Source organism: Peromyscus eremicus, chromosome 6 (genome assembly GCF_949786415.1).
Source record: "Peromyscus eremicus chromosome 6, PerEre_H2_v1, whole genome shotgun sequence".
Classification (NCBI taxonomy): Eukaryota; Metazoa; Chordata; class Mammalia; order Rodentia; family Cricetidae; genus Peromyscus; species Peromyscus eremicus.
Window position 1 is genome coordinate 30,330,767 of NC_081421.1, and position 19,650 is coordinate 30,350,416.

General features: G+C 42.1%; 1 protein-coding gene across 1 annotated transcript in view; it reads left to right on the plus strand.

Annotated features, from left to right (window-relative positions):
• The window catches only part of Pik3ca (phosphatidylinositol-4,5-bisphosphate 3-kinase catalytic subunit alpha), a 71,131-nt gene that overhangs the window by 18,214 nt on the left and 33,267 nt on the right, over positions 1-19,650 (plus strand). The window contains exon 2 of the mRNA XM_059265328.1: positions 19,169-19,596. Within this exon, the coding sequence (XP_059121311.1) occupies positions 19,245-19,596 (352 nt within the window). The 5' untranslated portion in view covers positions 19,169-19,244. The remainder of the gene's footprint in view (positions 1-19,168; positions 19,597-19,650) is intronic.

Genomic DNA, 19,650 nt, shown 5'->3' on the forward strand with positions numbered 1-19,650 from the left:
AGAATAGGCTCTAGTTTAATATAAAGTTAAATTAAAAACATATCCTTTTTTTCCTATCTTGAAACAGTCTCACACTATAGTCCGGGCTGGCCCACCAAGCTGCTGTGATTACGAACACAAACCACCATGAAGGGCCTCAGAGTCTTACTTTGTAGCATCTTATTTATTCATTTGTTTGTTATATGGTAGCCCTGGCTGGCCAGGCATTTGTTATATAGCCCAGGCTAGCCTCTGATTGTTGGTGATCTACCTGTCTTAGGCTTCTGAGTGCTGGTTATTAGAGGCATGCAGTTCTCCATTTGAAAGCAGTAAAATCCAGCTGTGTCACTTCCGCCCAAACCACTAATCAGTACATAATTGAGTCTGCATGGAGTAGTAATATAGTACACTACTGTGTGTGTGTGTGTGTGTGTGTGTGTGTGTGTGTGTGTGTGTGTGGCTTTAAGATACATGAAAGCCGACTTCTCGGTTCACTCTCCGTTCAAACATTTGGTATACTAAACGTTATTATGGAACTTCTTGGACTGTTAGAGATTGACATAAACAATATACACTCAGAACTACACACCAGCCTCACTTAAAGAATTAGTTATCCTAAAGAACTGTTAAGCTTAATGGCTTTATAGTGCACGAGTGTGCACAACAGACACACACACACACACACACATACACACACACACCCTTAGTAAAATAGGAATAGAATAGAAAGTTGGTCCTGGACTTATTCAATAATAGGTGATCCAAATCCGAGGACACCAACTCCTGTCGGCGGTATGATTAAGGAGCCGCCAGCAGCCGTGTTTGCTTTGGTGTACAGTGCCGATCTAGTCGGGTGAGAGACAAGTCATGATTTACACATGTTCCTTCCCATGTCTGCCGCTGTCTTGCTGACTGCTCTTTTATATCTTTCCCAGAGTATAGGCAATGTGATGGTTCATTCTAGGAAGAAATTCTATCTAGGAGGGGCATAAAAACGTGTTTTATTTGCATATATCTTTAAATTCTGATCTTAATTGTTTATTAGGATTTTTTAGTGTATTTGTTTTTTTATTTTGTGGGTAAGGTGTTTTGTCTGTGTTCATGTCTGTACACCACATGTGTTCCTGGTGCCTAAAGAAATCAAAAGAGCATTGAATCTGGAACTGGAGTTACAGAGAGTTGTGAGTTGTCACACTGTTGCTGGGACTCTGGTCTCTTAGAAGAGCAGCCAGTGTTCTTAACTACTCAGCCAGCTTTCTAGCTTCAGCCCCATTACATTTAAATTCAGCATCAAAGTCTTGGGGCATAGACAGAAGAGTGCCAGTTATTAGCCAGCTTGTTGTGTCAGTGGTCTGTAGTCCAGCTTTTTCAGTGGAATCTTTGTTCCCATCTGTCTTAGGTTTCCATTGCTCTAATAAAATAAAATGACCTAAAGCCACCCGGGGGAGGAAAAGGTTATTTCAGCTTACACTTCCACATCACAGCCATCTCTGAAGGAAATCAAGGCAGAAACTCAAACAGAGCAGGATCTGTAGGCAAGAACTTAGGCAGAAGCCATGAAGGAGTGTTGCTTACTGGCTTGCTCCTGTAGCTTGCTCAGCCTGCTTGCTCACAACCTCCAGGACCACCAGCTTGGGGTTGGCACCACTCCAGTGAGCGGGGCCTTCCACAGCAATGATCAACCAAGAATATACACTGCAGGCTTGCTCCCAGGCCACTCCACTGCAGACATTTTCTCAGAATGACTAACTTGTGTCAAGTTGACATAAAACTAGCGAGCACACTGTAAGAAACCTCCTGAACACAGTCTTATCTGTCTCTTGTAAGCTTCCCTCAGAACTATCCATTAAACGCCACTTCACAGCACTCAGGCTTTTCTAGCCAGTATCTCTAGACTTCTGAATCCCTCCCACAAGCCACTTCCCAAAGCCTGGGCCATGAGTTGTGTAACCGTTTCAGATGGAAACATTTCATCCTGCAGGGAAGCGCCTTAAACAGGAAGGTAAACATTTCAAAGGAAAAGTCCCTAAAACTGACCAGATTTACTAGGTCCCTCCTTGCCAGAGAAAGCCATAACCGCGGAGAGTTTACCTCAGGTAGAAAGGGCAACTACAAACCAAAGAAACAATCCCATCCTCATCTGTTAGGTGGTCCAGTGAGTTTACTGGGGTTACTTACAGGAATACGCAGGAGGGTGGGGAAAGAAGGCCACCAAAAGCTCCAGACCACTCTAGGCTACACAGTAATAATGCCAAGGCCATTCCTGTCTACATAGTGAGACCCTGTCTCCAGAAAGTAAGTAAATGAGTAAAAATAAAATCTGAATCTTGTTGTCTCCCAAAGAGTTTCAGTCTCTAATAACAGTCTGAGAGCTCTCTTTCTAGCAACTGGACTTCCTCAAGCTTAATTTGATCCTTAGTCAAATAAAAATGGGACTGGGCATTGTCTGAAGTTACTGTTTACTCTGGTTTGATGACTACGTTTCCTTTGCTGCAACCTGTATTTGTAACTTTTTTTTGTCTGTATTGGTTTTTGGAGCTACTTGTAAATTACAGAAACCAACCCTTTGGTACATGTGTTACAGAATGTGTTTTCTCAGGGCTCAAGGGATTTTTCACTTGGGTTTATGGTACTTCTACCAGACCACAGTTTTTGGCTTTTAATTAGTAAAATTATTTATCTTTTGGCCTTAATATATAAACCATAGCTTTCCTTTATATAAACAATAACCAATTATACAAGATAATGGAAGATAGGAATCAATCACAAAATCAAGTTTTATACCTAGAAATAAACTTAGGTCACAGCAGAACATACGTGAAGAGATCTTTTTCACCAGGCATGGTGGCACACACCTGTAATACCAGCTCTTGGGAGGTAGAGGCAGGAAGATAAGGAGTTCAGGGCCAGCCTGGGCTACATGTAGCTCTTGGATACTAGCTACAGTGGTTTTAAAAATCCTAAGGGGACTGAAGAGATGGCTCAGTGGTTAAGAGCACTGGCTGGTCTTCCAAAGGGCCAGGATTGATTCCCATCAACCACATGGTGGCTCACAACCACCTGTAACTTGAGTTCTAGGGAATCTGACGCCTTCATATGGTCTCTGTGGACCAGGCACACAGGTAATGCACAGACATACATACAGGCAAAACACCCATACACAAAAATTTTTAAAAATTGTTTTTAACTGCTGAGGAAAACGTAGATAAGTGGAAATGCAGACTTGGCTCGTAAACTGCTCTGTTAAAGCAGCTAGTCCAGGCTGGGGAAATAGCTCAAAGGTTAGGAGCATGTACTGCTCCTCCAGGACCCAAGCTCGCTTCCCAGTACTCATGTCAAGTGGCGCACAACCCACCAGGAACTCCAACTCCAGGAGCATCTGATGCGGGGCCCTCTGTAGGTGCCTGCAGTTAGATGCAAGTCAGTCTCCCTCTCCCTCTCTCTGTCTTTTTCACACACACAATATTTTTTTTTTTAAATCTTAAGTCTTAAATGGCTATGAATTAAAGTATTCTCACTTGAAGTGTCAACTGGTTCTGCTTGCTTTGTTTCTGCATGTAGCAAGGCATTTCTGCAGCTTATCTGGACAAGACATTGGGCTCACATGGAAATGAGTACAATGGTCATGGCAGCAAATGGGAATAGAGATGGGAGAGGGCTGGTTCCTGTAAGTAAGACTAGGGTGTGGTGAGAAGAGGAAGGGCAGTGTGGAAAGGCTTAGTGATGCTTTGAGTCTGTGCCCTGCCCTGGTGTACTGCAGTTGAGAACTGTGTAATTAGATGCCACTTTTAGTCAGCCAGTTGTAGTGACACCACTGGTAATGAACTGGGGAGGGGGAGACTGAGTACTGTGCCTTCAGGGATTTATTTGCCTTAGTTTATCCCGCCTGCCTAAGATGAAGAGCCCTGTACACTGTCTGCCTGTCAGAAAGCCTTTTCCTTTGAAAACCTGAGTGTGTGCACACACAGATACTTGACAGGAGTGGGAAGGTTGGTTTGTGCTCACAGTTGAGGTGTATGTCCATCATGGCGGAAGGTCGTGGCAGCAGGAGCTTGAGGCAGCTGGTCCCATTGTGTCTGCTGCAGTCAGGAAGCAGAGAGAGGTTATTGTTAGTTCTCAGCTCACTTTCTCCTTTTTATTCAGGCTGGGGAGGGACCCCAGGCCATGGAATACACTTGTAGCGTGGTTTTTCCCTGTCAGTTAATCTAATCTAGAAAACCCCCCACCAGAGGTTGGTTTCCGTGGTGACCCTAAATCCTACCAAGTTGACCTTCAAGGTTAATAGTCAGATATACTTTATTCTATAATTACCATGTTTTTGCTTTATGGATTGTGAGATAATAAGAGCTAGAACTCTATATAAAAACATTACCCCCCCCACACACACACTTTGCCTGACAGTATTTTTGGTTTTTTGTTATTTTTGTTACGAGGTCCTCCTGGTTCCTTCTTACAGAGACATGTAGCCTTGGCTGGCCTGGAACTCCCTCTGTAGACTAGACTAACTGAACTCAAAGAGATCTACTTGTCTCTGCCTTCGAAATGCTGGATTAAAGGTGTGTGCTATCACACCAAACATCTAGCAGTGTCTTTTAGAATTATTTGAGGAACGCATGTTGAATTAGGGACAGGTGACTTCTCCAATAAGAACTCTTTCGGCCTAGTAGAAATAGAGAAAATGGAAAAAGCTAGTACTAAGGGCTGGGGATGTAGCTCAACAGCAGAGTACTGACCTAGCACATGTGAACCTTTGGACTCCATCTCTAGCACCACACACACAAACAACACGGTAATGGGAATGCTGAAAGCTCTGCCTGGAGACTGGGGATGTGCTTGGCCGTGGAGTGCCTTTGAGAAACCAGCCTAGACAAAGGACATCCCAAAGTGGTGCTTTGACTTTCTACTGGGCAGTCACTTAGGGCTCATGCGGCTGTGCTTTTCACTACACCAAGTGCCTTTAAAGCCTTTTTCGTTTATGAAGGTGTCTTTAAAATGAAATGTAGAATATGAGCCTACTTTTTTCCCAGCTATTGTTGTTTGTTGGTCTTGGTGCTGGGCACTGGACGCAGGACTGCCCACATGCTGAATGCACCATGCCAGTAGCTTGACCAGCAGCTCCCTTCCTGATCTGGTCCCTAAATAGGGGAACATCTAACACGGTGGAAATCAGTGTTTAACTTTAGAACGTTTTGCAAGTGTATTGTGGGAACTTTGTAATATGTGCTCAGATAGGGAAAAGAGCCAGGATTTTGTCCTGGAAAGATGACATCCTGACAGGACAAAAGACCATTACTGGAAATAGCTAGGCTAAAGTCATCTTCCTGCCGCCACACACCAATACAGAGAACAGCTCTCATAGTTGTGGAGTGTGTGACAGAGAATAGAAACATTCTGTTCCTCTCACTCACAGGAGGAATTTCTAGGCTAAATTGTTGGTTTCAATAGTAAGATTCATATTCTGACCAAAGAAAGTTTTTCTTTTCCTTTTTTTCACTCTGAGGCTAATGACTCATGTTCTCAGAATTGCGCTTTTGTGGAACCTAAAGCACAGTCGGAACTATAGCCCTGTCGTTTGGACTTTTGTGATAGCATTACTATGGGTAGACTAGTGATGGGTGATATGGATCCAGTTGTAACAAGAAACCAAGACTGTTGGAGTTAGCTGATTCTAAGAGGCGTTTGGTTTGTGGTACTAGGGAGTGAATCCAGGGCCTTGAGCCTGCTAGGCAAGTGCTCTATCATTGAGACATGTTCTGGAAATTAACATTGGGAATACTTAAAAGTATTTGTGTGTGTGTGTGTGTGTGTGTGTGTGTGTGTGTGTGTGTGTCCTTTTTCCCCCCTATGTGCTTTGAAATTGGTGTGATTGTCAAATAATAATGATACCACATGATCTGTCAGGTCATAGAGATCATTAGTGTTAACTAAGTGAAGTTGAACAGTTTCAGTTTAGCTTGAATACTATAGTTAAGGAGTAGGGGTTTGAATGTGCTCTTTCTGCAGGCACCATGGTTTATACTTTCTGGATTTTAACCCCATCAAGATAGTCCATTGCATGCTCACCCCAGTGATAACTAAATTGGGGGTGTGTATGTGTAAGGCTCTGCCACTGTCCATTCAGCATGTCTGTCAAAGCTGGCGACTTTCAGTTCTTCACTTTAATTTTTGCATCATTCTCTTTTTGAGTTACTCTTTAGCTGCTTTTTAGAGAAAGTGTAACATTACCTTTTAAAGAGCTTAAATCTTCTGTGCCTTATTTTAATTTCAACCAAAGTTTGCTGATGAGTCGTAATAGGAGAAGGAACTAGGATAATAGCATAGTGGTATGGCAAATAGCCTGTTGAAAGGATTTTTGTCATATGACAGATTTTATGAGCAAGCACTTGAACTTCTAGTTTGGTTAACGATCTGTTTCAGTTGGTCAGCTGAGGACATGAAGCATCAGCCAGTAAAGATGAAAGTATCCTACTAACCATCACCCTGGTGCTGATGCTTGATGATGGCCCCACCAGTTCCTCATTTTCATTGCTTTTTTAAGATACAGGAATGGTCATTTCAAGATCATTCATTCATTGTGCATTAATAAGTCCAAAAAAAATCAGGAAACATTTGAAAGGGAAAATAAAGACTCAAGTTCTGTGATTAATTAAATAAATGTGTTGTGAATACCTTGCTCGTCACGCACATTGTATGGTGGTGTTGTTTTTACATTCTAACCTTGTAAGTCTCCACATTGATGGCCGCTGTTGTTCATAGACCTCCTCACACCTTGGCTGTGTGATCTTACTAAAAGTAAGTCCCCTTCCTGGTGGCACTGTTGGGAACTGTGTGGTGTTTGCTCGCCAGTCTCCCTCCTTCACATCACACCTGCTCTAATGAGATGCCTGAGGATGGAAGATGGTGGGTCACTAGTTGGTCCATAGTTGTTTGTAGTTGAGTTTTTAAGTCATTACTAATGTGTTCAGTGCCAGGAAAGGAGGCAAATGGCAGGCAATTAAATTAGGATACATTATCAGAGAAATTTTGGATTGTTCTAGCTCAATCTCATCTCAAACTCATGATCCTCCTGCCTTGGCTTTTGGGATTGCAGGTATTTACCAACACACCTTGACCAAAAGAGAGAGCAACATAATATTGTTATTAATTCTTGAAATTTTTCATACATGCATACAATGTATTTTTTTTTTAATCTGCATGTATGTCTGTGTGAGGGTGTTGGATCCTCTGGAACTAGAGTTATGGACAGTTGTGAGCTGCCATGTGGGTGCTGGGAATTGAACTCAGGTCCTTTGGAAGATCAGCTAGTGCTCTTAACCACTGAGCTATCTCTCCAGACCCCTTTCCCCCGTACAATGTATTTTGATCATATTCATCCCATACTCCTGCCAGACCCCATACCCCAAACCCTCTCAGTTTGAGTTTTTTTGGCGGAGGGAGGGGGGGGGGATTTTGAGACAGGCTTTCTCTGAATAGCCCTGGCTGCCCTGGAACTCACTTTGTAGACCAGGCTGGCCTCGAACTCACAGAGATCTGCCTGGCTCTGTCTCTTGAGTGCTGGGATTAAAGGCATGTGTCACCACCTCGCCCAGCCAAGTCCTCATCTTTTAGATTTCTAAATCGATTTTGGCCTGCCCATACACTCATGAATGTGAGGCCATCCGTTAGAACATGGTCTACTTATGGGGCTTCACCTTTAATGACAACTGACTCTTCCCTCGCCCAGAACTATCAAGTGTCAGTAACTTCTCAACTAGAAGAGAGGCTTATGAGTCCCCCTCCCCTCTTCTAGAATGTTGACTGGCCTGATCTTGTGCAGGCCACCGTAGCCGTGGTGAGCTCATGAGTTCATTTGGCCTATCATGTTCAGATGACACTGTTTCACTTTGGTCCTCTTTGACCTATGGCTCTTACATTCTTTCTGCTCTCTATCATATAGATATCTCATTTATGAGTGATCACTCTATGCACACTTACTCTACATTTTGACTACTTGTGAATTTCTACATTAACCACTGTCCACTACACAAATAAACTTCACTAAAGAGGTCTGTGAATTGCACTAATCTATGGGTATGAGAGATACCAGTTTAGAGGGCAGTTTGATAGTGGGTACATTTAACAAAACAAGAGTAGCAGCTTCCCTCTTGGTAGTATGAGCTCCCCAGCTGTGGTTTCTTAGTTGGATTTATTTACAGGACCAGACTTGCATCTTCTCTTCTGGAATAGGCCTCAAGTCCATTCCGGAAGCAGTTGGTTATGCTTCTAACATCTGTGCCACAGTTGCACCCATGGGCATATTTTGCTACACTAGTCACTATTGTGGTTCACAAGATTCACAACTAAGACTAGTAATGATCTTTCTCTCTCAAGAGCCTCTATAGCACCTTCCAGTATTCTGAGAACTAGCCAGGAGGCTTCCTTGTCAGTATTAATTTGATTTCTCCTTGTCCTGTATTACAGTATGCAGTATCTTCAGCAATAAGGTCGTACCATTATGATCTGGTGAGCCACCAAGAATACTGGTACCAGTCTATGTTATTTTAAGGCTCTCCAGAACACCTCTGACCAACAACTCAAAGGGAGATACCTATACTTTTTATTTGGAAACCTATGGGTTCTGGAGGGAGCGTTGTCCCCTACATAAGATAACTCCAATTAAACACTTTTATATGAATATATGTGTGTGAATATAAATATATATGTATATGTATGAAATTTAGGAAGTTTGTAAGATAGTAGGCTTCCTGTGGATGAAAATTGGCTTTTAAAAATTTTGAAAGACTTATTTATATATATATGAGTGTTTTGCCTGCATGTGTATGTGTACCACATGTGTGCTTGGTGCCTGGGAGGTAGAATAAGTCAGAAATGGAGTTAAGGGTGGCTGTGGGTTATGTGGGTCCTGGGAACTGAAATCTTGATACAAGAGTAGCCAAGTGATATTAACCACTGAGCCATCTCTCTAGCTCCTGAAAAGAGGCAGCTTTAAAACTCGAGTTCCTGTTACATTTCATGTCTTCTGTCCAGTGTTGATACTGTGAAGAATAACTAAATAAATATAAAATTCCATGTTTTATAGTCTTAAAAATAGTAGAATGTTCATGTAAGTAGACCTTTATACAATTATGTTAGGAATTGGGATTGGGAAACATTGGTTTGGGTCAATATGACATACGAAATGGGCAGATTAAGACTAAACATTAAGTGATGAGCGTCAGTGAATAAAATTTTAGTGTATTGTACATTTGCCATGTCATTTTGTAAGAATGTTAGTAAATGTTAATAGATGGGCATGAGGGGAGAGTACTTAGTTACAGCTCCAACAGCCTCTGAGGAAATGGGTTCAGCACAAAGGCTGAGATTGGGATTGGCACAGATGGCAGCAGCAGCAACAACAGCAAGGGTGGGTAAGAACTAGACAGAATGTCCGGGAGCTGAACACTGATGTGAGAAACGGGATGGTCTGCTTGGAGAGCCAGAGTCCCCTTGTCTACTCTACCTCGGGGTGTAGAATTACACTCTCGCCTTTTCACAAAATGCCAACAACCAGGGACTGCCCCCCTAGGATGAATAACATTAAAAAGAGGATTTCTCCCCTTGGGTCTGGGTTTATTTTGTGTGTGAGTACATTAGATGGCTATTGTTTGGCAGAAAAGAACCTTGTCCTCTCCATGTCAGATTGATAAACACATTTGAGAAGCACTCCATATTTTTAAGTTAATCTGGTTTGTTTGTTTCTGTTTTTAAATTTTTTATTTTTATAACAGGTAAGATGGCTCATCAGGTAAAGGCATTTGCTGCCAAGTTTAGCAATCTGAGTTCAGTACCTGACACCCACATAGTACAAGGTTGTCCTCAGACCTCTACGCACATGGCTGTGAGACACTCACATCCAGATATGTATACAAAACACACATGTACATAATAAATAAATGAGTTAATAAAAAGATTTTATTTTTAATGACAGGTATATTTGTGTGTATGTTTGTGTACATGAGCGCAGTGCTCATGAACTCCAGAGGAGAGCATTTGATTTCAGGTAGTTTGTAAGCTGAGTGAAGGGAGTGTTGGGAACCAAACTCAGCTCCTCTGCAAGACCTCTATGCATTCTTAACTCTCTCTCCAGCCCAACACATCTTTATTTGAATCACTTACCAGCAGGTTTTTTTTGTTGCAAACCAAATTGGTAGCATTCAGTTACGCTTTTTCCTTGGCCTGGCAGTATTGGTCAACAGATCAACACTGAGATCACAACAGTACAAGAGAAAACGTTGTCATTTAGTTTTGGGAAACACTTAGAGCAGTGATGTGTGAATTTGTACTTTTCTTGTTTTTTTTTTTTTTTTCCTCTAAGGGTGTGGGATTACAGGCACTGAAACCATCACTGCTATTTATGCAACCTCAAGAAATAGGGAACTGTTGGAAAGAGTGAGCCATGATGGAACTTTCTGACAATCCTTGATTTTTCTCCCCAAATCATTTTGGCTGCCTGGCAGATAGTACAGATGAATCTGTTGTTACTATTTGGAATGTTAATAAAAGCATGTTCCAAAACAAAAAGACCTTTTAATGGAGCATGGTTAGATACAAATGGGTATCTATACTGTGTCTGCTAGAATCTTTGATGAAAGTTGCTAGCTCTGTCTTTATTGAATCACACTAGGCCGAACATCTATGAATGTAAACACATTCACAGCAGTCAGCGCCATAGATAGGTTCAATTGAGAAACCCATAGCTGACCCAAATTTCTTTTATGGTACATTATAAGGTTGGTTTGTACTCGTCTTTTTTTCGTTATTAAAATCATAAGATTAATCAGAGATACAGACATGCTTTTTAAATGTATATAGATGCTAGAGCATATGACCCAAAGGGAGCAGTATATAGAATGTGAGCCCCAATACTGACTAAATTATGTCCTCATCTCATGGTATAAAGAAATAGGGTATCATTTTTAATGAAGAAAGTTAGGAAAACTGGTATGAAGCAAAGAAAAAAAGAACCTGCCCTGACTGAGGAAGTCTTCAAGATGGCAGGGCTCTCTAGCATCAGTAGTACTGAGGCTTGAGAAACATTGGCCCTATTAAAACAGAAACATGGTTGCCTCTGCTTTAAACAGGACCTGGTAATGTGTATTGTTCTCTCTGCTGAATAACAATGCCATTTGAAAAGTTAGAGGTTTCCAAAGCACTTGTGGGTTCCGCTGTCATTAGCCCTAGGTTTTGAGGATTTCAGAGCTGTGATCACTCTGGACTTTCTGTGGACTGATTAGCTTTTGCCTTGCACCTCTACAAGTGTTGATCTGTTGACCAATACTGCCAGGCCAAGGAAAATTTGGTTTGCAACAAGAAAACCTGCTGGTAAGTGATTCAAATAAAGATTTGTTGGGCTGGAGAGAGAGTTAAGAATGCATAGAGCCATCCACTTGCTAGTGCATGGTGTTGTTCATAGACTGAGCTGTCAGTCACAAGGACTCAGAGAACTGGAGCAGTAACCAAGAACAGAATCACAGTGTCATTCCACTGGAAGGTTAATTCTTCTTTTGGGTTCTGTGTTTTGAAATCATAATTTACCAAATCCCATCATCCTGGTCTGAAACTCTTAAGTGGGCTTTCTGAAGTTGCTAGACTTATATTTCTGACTGGCTGCTCTTAGTTCTGTGTGAAATTAGTATGTTCTCTCTCGACTGTCTGTCTTGTCTCTTTTGCTGTTGCTTTGTCTAATACCCTGACAATAGCTGCTTAAGGGAGAAAGGTTTATTTTATTTTTGGCTGGTAGTTCCACCATGGCAGAGAAGACATAGCATATAGGGAAGGAAGGCCTGGTGATAGATGGGAGCCAGAGGCTCACTGGTCACACAGCATCGCCAGTCAGGAAGCAGAGCACAAACAGGAAGTGGGCCAGGTTATAAAGCCTCCAGTCCTGTGCCAGTGACCTGCTTCCTTCAGCATGCTGAGGGCCAAGTGTACAAATGCATGAGTCTGGGGGAGCCACTTCATGCTCAAACCACAACACTGTCCTAGGAAGATGAGAAAAGTACTCCCTAGAAAACTCTGAGTGACGTCACCACCAGAGCATTGTATATTAAATCATGCATTGGTATGAAGTCTCTTGTCTTTTCCACACTCTGATCATAATTAGGCTTCTCAAACCTTCTCCTGGACTGTTCTGCCTTCCCTGTTTATACTTTGGGTACTGAGATTGACTCTGGTCCCTCATGCCTGCTAGGTAAGAACTACACCCCAGAGCTATTCTCTCAGCTGGGGTAATGTCTAGTCTCCTTTTGACTTAAACCATACAGAATCTTAGTTTAGCCGAGGACATTAAAATTTGATTTTGCTGTTGTTACTGTCCTTGCATTTGCTTTTATTGGGAGTCAAAATCAGAACCTCAAGTCTGCAGAGCCACATGTTTGGCCTATAAAATTTACATTTTCTACCCCTCATTTCAAGATAGGGTTTAAGTCGCATTTTTAAGTTCATGATTTACCTAACAACTTAAAACCAGCATTACTAATTTGTATTTCATTAGTGGCTCTGAAGTGGTTGCTTCTGTTATCACATTAGAATCTTTTAACCTGCCTGTTCAGTCACGGTCCTAAAGTCTATGTTTTAGCTGGATGTGCTGGTACCCTGTCATCAAAGAAGCCCTGGGGATGGGTAGGAGGATCAGCAGTTCAGGGTCATTGTTTGCTGCATAGTGAGTTCAAAACCAGCCTGGGCAACATGAAACTCTGTAAAATCTATATCTTATGTACACTACTCACCTAGATCTTAATTGTCTTATTTAAAAATTTTTATCAACACACAAACACTCCCTAATTGACCTCATGTCAGGAAACCTTTGACTTAATTGCTTTAGTAATCTCAGAAATATATTTTCATAATGCCTTCTGTAGTTCTGTGAATGTGAATTTAATATGAAAACAAATTGCAACCCTTCCTAAAGAGTTTATAGTTTCCTACATAGTCATGAGAACTTGATCTCTACAGCTCTTTCTGTCTTACTGAAAGCATGTTTTCTCATGGTCAGCTTGTAAAGGTCAGTGAAGGACAGCGTTCTGAAGGAAGTGGATAGAGCATCCTTCCAGAGCTAGTGCATATCACAGCTGTCCCTCTGGACTCACTCCAGCTCCAGCTCCAGCTCAGTGGCTCTTACAGAAAGGAAATCTTAGAGGCCTGCCCTGGGGCTCAGAGCATGGTGCTGAAGGATACTTGCTTCCCAAGAATCAGCACGCGTGAGATGTGTTTGTAATTATACTGTTCAGCCCCTGCAGCTGGCCTCTTAGAGCACTCCACTCCTTAGGTGTCTTCCGCCTATTCCTACCATCTACTGCTGTTTCTTTCCCTTCAGGCCCTTGACATTTTCTCTGGAAAAATTTCTACAGTTTAGTTTTCTACTTCTTTTTCTATTCTCTGTTTTGTTTTGTTTTGTTTTCTGTGTCCTTATCCCCCAAATCCTGGAAAGTTCAGCATGGTTATAAAGTATTTTAATGAGAGTGTGTAAAGCTACAGTATAAATACCTTTAAGAGACTATGGTAACAATAAGAAAAGAAATAATTAACTCAAAGCATCTATAGTCATCTTCAAATAGGGTGATCAGACCATTGATTATTAAGCTGTGTTTGAATCACACTGTTTCTATAGTGAAGGGAGTCTTTAGTTCTGGTCTAAGTCAGAACAGAGGTTCACTTGGTAATTTAAAGATTTGGAAAGTATATTTCTGTTTTCTAGTAGTAACCAGATAAAGAGATGCAATATATAAAACTAAGCACTGTTTTCCTATTGATTTAAAAATAAAGATATAACCTTGTCTGTCAATACATAAGAATCAGAAATGCATACTGGTTATTCAAAAACCTTCAGCAGCTACTGTATGTGTGAAAAGAGGTCCAGAAAATACAAGGTGCTTGCTTCAGAAGTCATGGCTGTTGGATGCTTAGGCTGCCGATTCAGTCCGCATAGATGTAGATAAGCTTACAGGTAGATGTTTCCAGATAGCTGACCTATTGTGCATGGCTTTCTGATGTAGAGATAAGTTGATTTAAAAACAACAACAACATGTTTTAAACATATATTCCCAAAGTCAGACCCTCTCTGCTGTGTTCACCTGTTACATAGACTCCCAGTCTACACTTGGGTACTGGTTTTGCTATTGTAAAGTGGTATCCAGCTAGACATGGCTGGTAGTGTAGAAGATGATGCAGTGATGAGGGGGTTGACCTTAGCCAAGAAGTGGCCATCATGTACTGGAAACAGTCTTCCTCCAGTCCTCACCAGCATCAGGGGCGTTGCCTGCTGTGTGCTGCCGGGCAGCACAATGACTGAACTTGATAATGAGGAATGTGACTTGTCAGCAGAGAGGGAATGAATTACATATGCGTGCTTCTAAGAAAGTAAGATTAAGGGGTTGGGGATTTAGCTCCATGGTAGAGCGCTTGCCTAGCAAGCACAAGGCCCTGGGTTTGGTCCTCAGCTCTGGGGGAAAAAAAATAAGAAAGTAAGACTACCTTCATTTGAATAGTTTATTTACATAAGTAGAAAGTAAGGAAAGCCAATTTTCTTTTTTGTCTTTGTTTTTCAGGTGGGCATAATAGCATGAACCTAATATAGGTATGTGAGACACAGAGGTAGGAGGAGTAGGCTAATGAGATCTTGCCTTAAAAAACACCTCTTCATAGTATAACAATGAACATATAGTCCCAACATTCTGACAACATTCTGACTTTTCAGTGATGTATCCCCATCTGTAGTAGCACCTACCCATAATCCAAATACTTAGGAGGCTGAGGCAAGAGGACTGTGAATTTGGGATCATTTCGGACTGGATAGTGAGTTAATGGCCAGCCTAGGGTATATAATGAGAACGTTGTATCAAAAAACAAAGGATAGAATACATGTGTAGGGCCATGGATTTCATCTCCAGCAGCCTCCTTAAATGAAAGTCTATTTCCTAATTGTCACATCTCTGATCTTTGGTTTAGGTAGTGCCTACACCCCAAAGGATCATTGCCAGGATAGCTGGAAAATATTAGTTGTGAGGTCCTTTTGCCTTCTCTGCCCTTCCATATGTGAGCTTGTGGGTTAGCAGTTTTGTTCTGAATGAGAACACGAGAAGGCAGAAAACATCAAACAGTATGTCTTGGCTGCTGTGTGGTTATTTCTGTGATGCTAGTCAGTCCCTACTTTACAGAATCCTGAAGAGGTTTATGGCTATGATTGCATTTCTTGTCCACGAAAAGAGAGAGTTAAACTGTGAAGTTTGTTACCTATAACCATACCATTGTACAGTAAGCGGTAAAATCAATAACCTGTCTGCCCTGTTAGCCTTCTCTTTTAGTCCTAGAAAACATGAAATTCTGGGTTGTTGTATAAAAATGGGTGTTCCGGTGGCTCTAGCACCATTCAGCAAAGAACCGTAAACAGCTGCTGTTTTAGTGTGGTTTTGTTTGGTTTCTATTTGAACTTTTTTATGCTTGCAAAAAGTCAGTACTCATTTGGTATTTTCTTTTCGGGGAAGAGTTAAATATATACTTGAAACCTCCATTTAGTCACTTCAGTAATTGTGCACATGGATTTGATTTGTCTGGTCTTTTTACTAGGCCATGATTTTTTTTTTTTTTTTAAAGCACAGGAAATACATGAGACTGGATAAATACTTGAGTGGGTCCGTGTGCTTGCCTCACCAACATGAGGACCCGAGTTTGAGCACTACCCCCACAATAAACTACACATGCTGGTATATTCTGGAGAGGAGGCGCTGACAGGCAAATCCCTGGGGTTTGCTGGCCAGCCAGCCTAGCCTACTGGGTGAGCTGTAGGTCAGTGTGAGACCCTCTAAACTAAAGTGGAGGGTAACTAAGGACAACAGCAACGCCACCCTCTGTCCCCCATCCAGGTGCACGTGCACCTGCACACATTTAAATGAAGCAGGAGAGAGACAATAATTAGAGGATGTAAGCAGAACTGAAGGGAGGCCATTTAGGTCTTTGAAGTAGTCTGCTAGGGTGCTGAGAATGGGAATGAAGGTGGATCGGACACTAAGTAAAGGAGCTTAGGGTAGGTTAGAGGAGTCGGGGAGTGACAGGTTTCTAGATTGTGTCATGCCCCTTACTTCCTTTCCTGTGTAACGCCTCTGTTTCTGTGCTGTGTTCTGTAGGCTGCCTTCCTTCCCTAACTCCACTGAGTCAGCTGGGTACACTCTGTTTATAGAAACTGCCCACCATAGCTTCCCTTCTGCTCTGGAATTCTGAGTGTAATCACCATCACACAGACCAGTGACCTTCACACTCTGGAGTTCATCTTCTGAAGGGCAGAAAAGGACATCTGTCTTAGTCTTCCTCACCTACTGTGGTGATTTGAATAAAAATGGCCCCCATAGGCTCATAGAGAGTGGCACTATTAGGAGGTGTGGCCTTATTGGAGGAAGTGTGTCACTGGGGATGGTCTTTGAGGTTTCAAATGCTCAAGCCAGGCCCAGTGTCACTCTCTCTCACTGCTGCCTGCCAATCCAGATGTAGAACTCTCAGCTCCTTCTCCAGCACCATGTCTCCCTGCATGTTCCCATGTTTCCCACCATGAGGACAGTGGACTGAACCTCTGAACTGTAAGCCAGCCCCAATTAAATGTTTCTTTTATAAGAATTGCCATGGTCCTGGTGTCTCTTCACAGCAATAAAACCCTAACTAGGACACCTACCCAGTACCCAACATGGTACCCAACACAGGACCAACACCCTTGGTGAAGAAGCTACCTTGTGCTGCTACTAAGTGCCACATAATAGGGTGGCCACACCAGCAGGATGTCTGGGGCTTTTCCCATTCATTTCTATAGTTCCACTTTCCTTTTTTAATTTTTAGTTCACCTTCAGCTTAATGTATGTCTGTGCACCATGTTCATGGCTGGTGCCCATGGAGGCCAGAGGAGGAGGGAGTCCGATCCCCTGGAATTACAGATGGTTATGAGCCTCTCTGGGCTGGGAACTGAACCTGGGTCCCCTGCAAGAAGAACAGACAGTGCTCTTAATTGCTGAGCCGTCTCTCCAGCCCCTCCACTTGCTTTTTCATTTTGCATCTCCTGCTTTGCTTTTGTGGTACTTGACTTAACAATTTCACTTACTGAATGAAAGAAACCGTGTAAGAGCAGGAAGTTAACTTGTGTTTTCTCTTAAGATGGAACTCGGAGGGGTTTGGGGTTGGGGGATACACACATGTGCATGGCACGAGTGTGGCCGGAGGACAGCTCTGGGAGTTGGTCTGTGGGATCAGGGATTGGACTGGGACATCCGGTCTGCAAGCACTTTCAGCCACTGAGCAGTTTTGGTGGCTCAGAGCTTGTGCAGTTTAAGGGTTTCGATGGCGTCTTCCAAATGAACCCTCCAAACTGTTGTCATCTAAAACGGAAAAGCTTTCAAGCCCTTAATAGTTTTAAAAATATCATAACTACTTAGCCAGAAGTGAAGGAAACATTGTACTAACACGGAGTCATAGTTCCCTCAGTGTCTAAAACAATCGATCTCAAGAGTATAAAGATGGTGCAGATTAATCATCATGCTTCAGGGAAAATCCTTGATATTTTGTTTTTGACAATATACTTAAATCATTGTTTAAAAATAAAATGGAGTGGGTGGTGTGGTGGTACACACCTTTAATCCCAGCACTTAGGAAGCAGAGGCAGGCAGATCTCTGAGTTAGAGGCTAGCCTGGTCTATAGAGCGAGTTCCAGGACAGGAAGGGCTACACAAAGAAACCCTCTCTCCAAAACAAAACAAAACAAACCCATGAGGGGCCAGAGAGGTGAACTGTCATCTAAGTACACTTGCTGCTCTTGCAGAGAACAAGAGTTCACTTCCTAGCACCCAAGTCAGGCAGTTAAAATACCCTTTAAAAACAGAGTGGAAGCCAGGCATTATGCCACACACCCCAAGCCCCAGCAGGCAGGTGGAAGCAGAAGCATTAGAACACAAGAAAGGCTAGTTCTGGCTGTATCGCAAATTCAAGACCAGCCTGGGCTACTTCACCTTAGACTTTTTCTCAGACAATCCAAACCTCACTTGGACAAAAAACAATCCCACCACCTATAGAAAGGAAATTATAGGGGGGCCTGGAGAGATGGCTCTTGAGTTAAGATCATACTGCTCTGCCAGAGGACCAAGTTAGATTTCTAGCACCCATATCAGGTGGCTCACAACTGTCTGTAACTCCAGCTCAAGGGGATCTGTCACCTCTAACCTACATTCACATGCACATATCACACAGACATACACACATATACGTGGTTTAAATAATAAAAAAATATTTAGCCAGGCCATGGTGGTGCACACCTTTAATCCCAGCACTTGAGAGGCAGAGGCAGGCAGATCTCTGTGAGTTTGAGGCCAGCCTGGTCTACAGAGCGAGATCCAGGACAGGCTCCAAAGCTACATGGAGGAACCCTGTCTCAAAAACAAAACAAACAAACAAATAAATAAATAAAAATATAAAAATATTTAAAGGAAATTAGAAAGATTAAGATAGAAAGACTAAGCCACTTAATTTCACATTACTAAATATGCTGGGGGAAGAGTAGAGAAGGAAAAATATTTGGATTTTTCTGGGCTGTACTTATATTTAAAATAAACGATGACCTGTTAACCTCAAAGTTCTACCACAAGTCTGTTGCATCATGAAATGATGAAAAATGACAGATATGACAGAACCCAGTCTCTGTGTATGCCAGGCAAGGGCTCTACTACTCCACCATATCCCCAATCTGTTAAGTGTTGATTTGTCCTTGAGACAGTCTTGGGAAACTTTCCAGGCAAGCCTTGAACTGCAGTCTTCCTGCCTCACCCAGAGTACCTGAGATTGCAGGCCTGTACCTGGTGAGATGAGAATATTTGGTTGAGTTACAGCTTGTTTTTTCATTCTTTCCATTGTCTCTGTTTTTATGAGACCCAACTTAGAAAGTCTATTCAGTATTTTAAAAATTTCATTAACTCTAATTAAATGCAAGTTGTTCTAGTAGCTACTGTAATAAATTCTTTATAGCATAGTTTAGAGCAACAACAGTCTCGATTAAAACATGTAAGTTATTATTGCTCTAATCGTTCAGACAACAGGAAGTGAGCAACTGCATTTCACAGTGCAGTCATCATTGTAGGCTCAGGAGCTGCTGCTCTCTAACAGGTGGTTTTCTTGTCTTATTCAGGGCACTGTTTGGGGACAGCCATATCTCTGATTCCGTAAAGCGGTTTTCTATGTAAAGTTTGCAGAGGATCAGAACAATGCCTCCACGACCATCGTCAGGTGAACTGTGGGGCATCCACTTGATGCCCCCACGAATCCTAGTAGAATGTTTACTCCCAAATGGAATGATAGTGACTTTAGAATGCCTCCGTGAGGCTACACTAATCACCATCAAACATGAACTGTTCAAAGAAGCCAGAAAATACCCTCTGCATCAGCTTCTGCAAGATGAATCTTCTTACATTTTCGTAAGTGTTACCCAAGAAGCAGAAAGGGAAGAATTTTTTGATGAAACAAGACGGCTTTGTGACCTTCGGCTTTTTCAACCCTTTTTAAAAGTAATTGAACCAGTAGGCAACCGTGAAGAAAAGATCCTCAATCGAGAAATTGGTATGATATAATTTTCAGCTAATTGACATTGTCATTGCTAAACTGCAAATAACT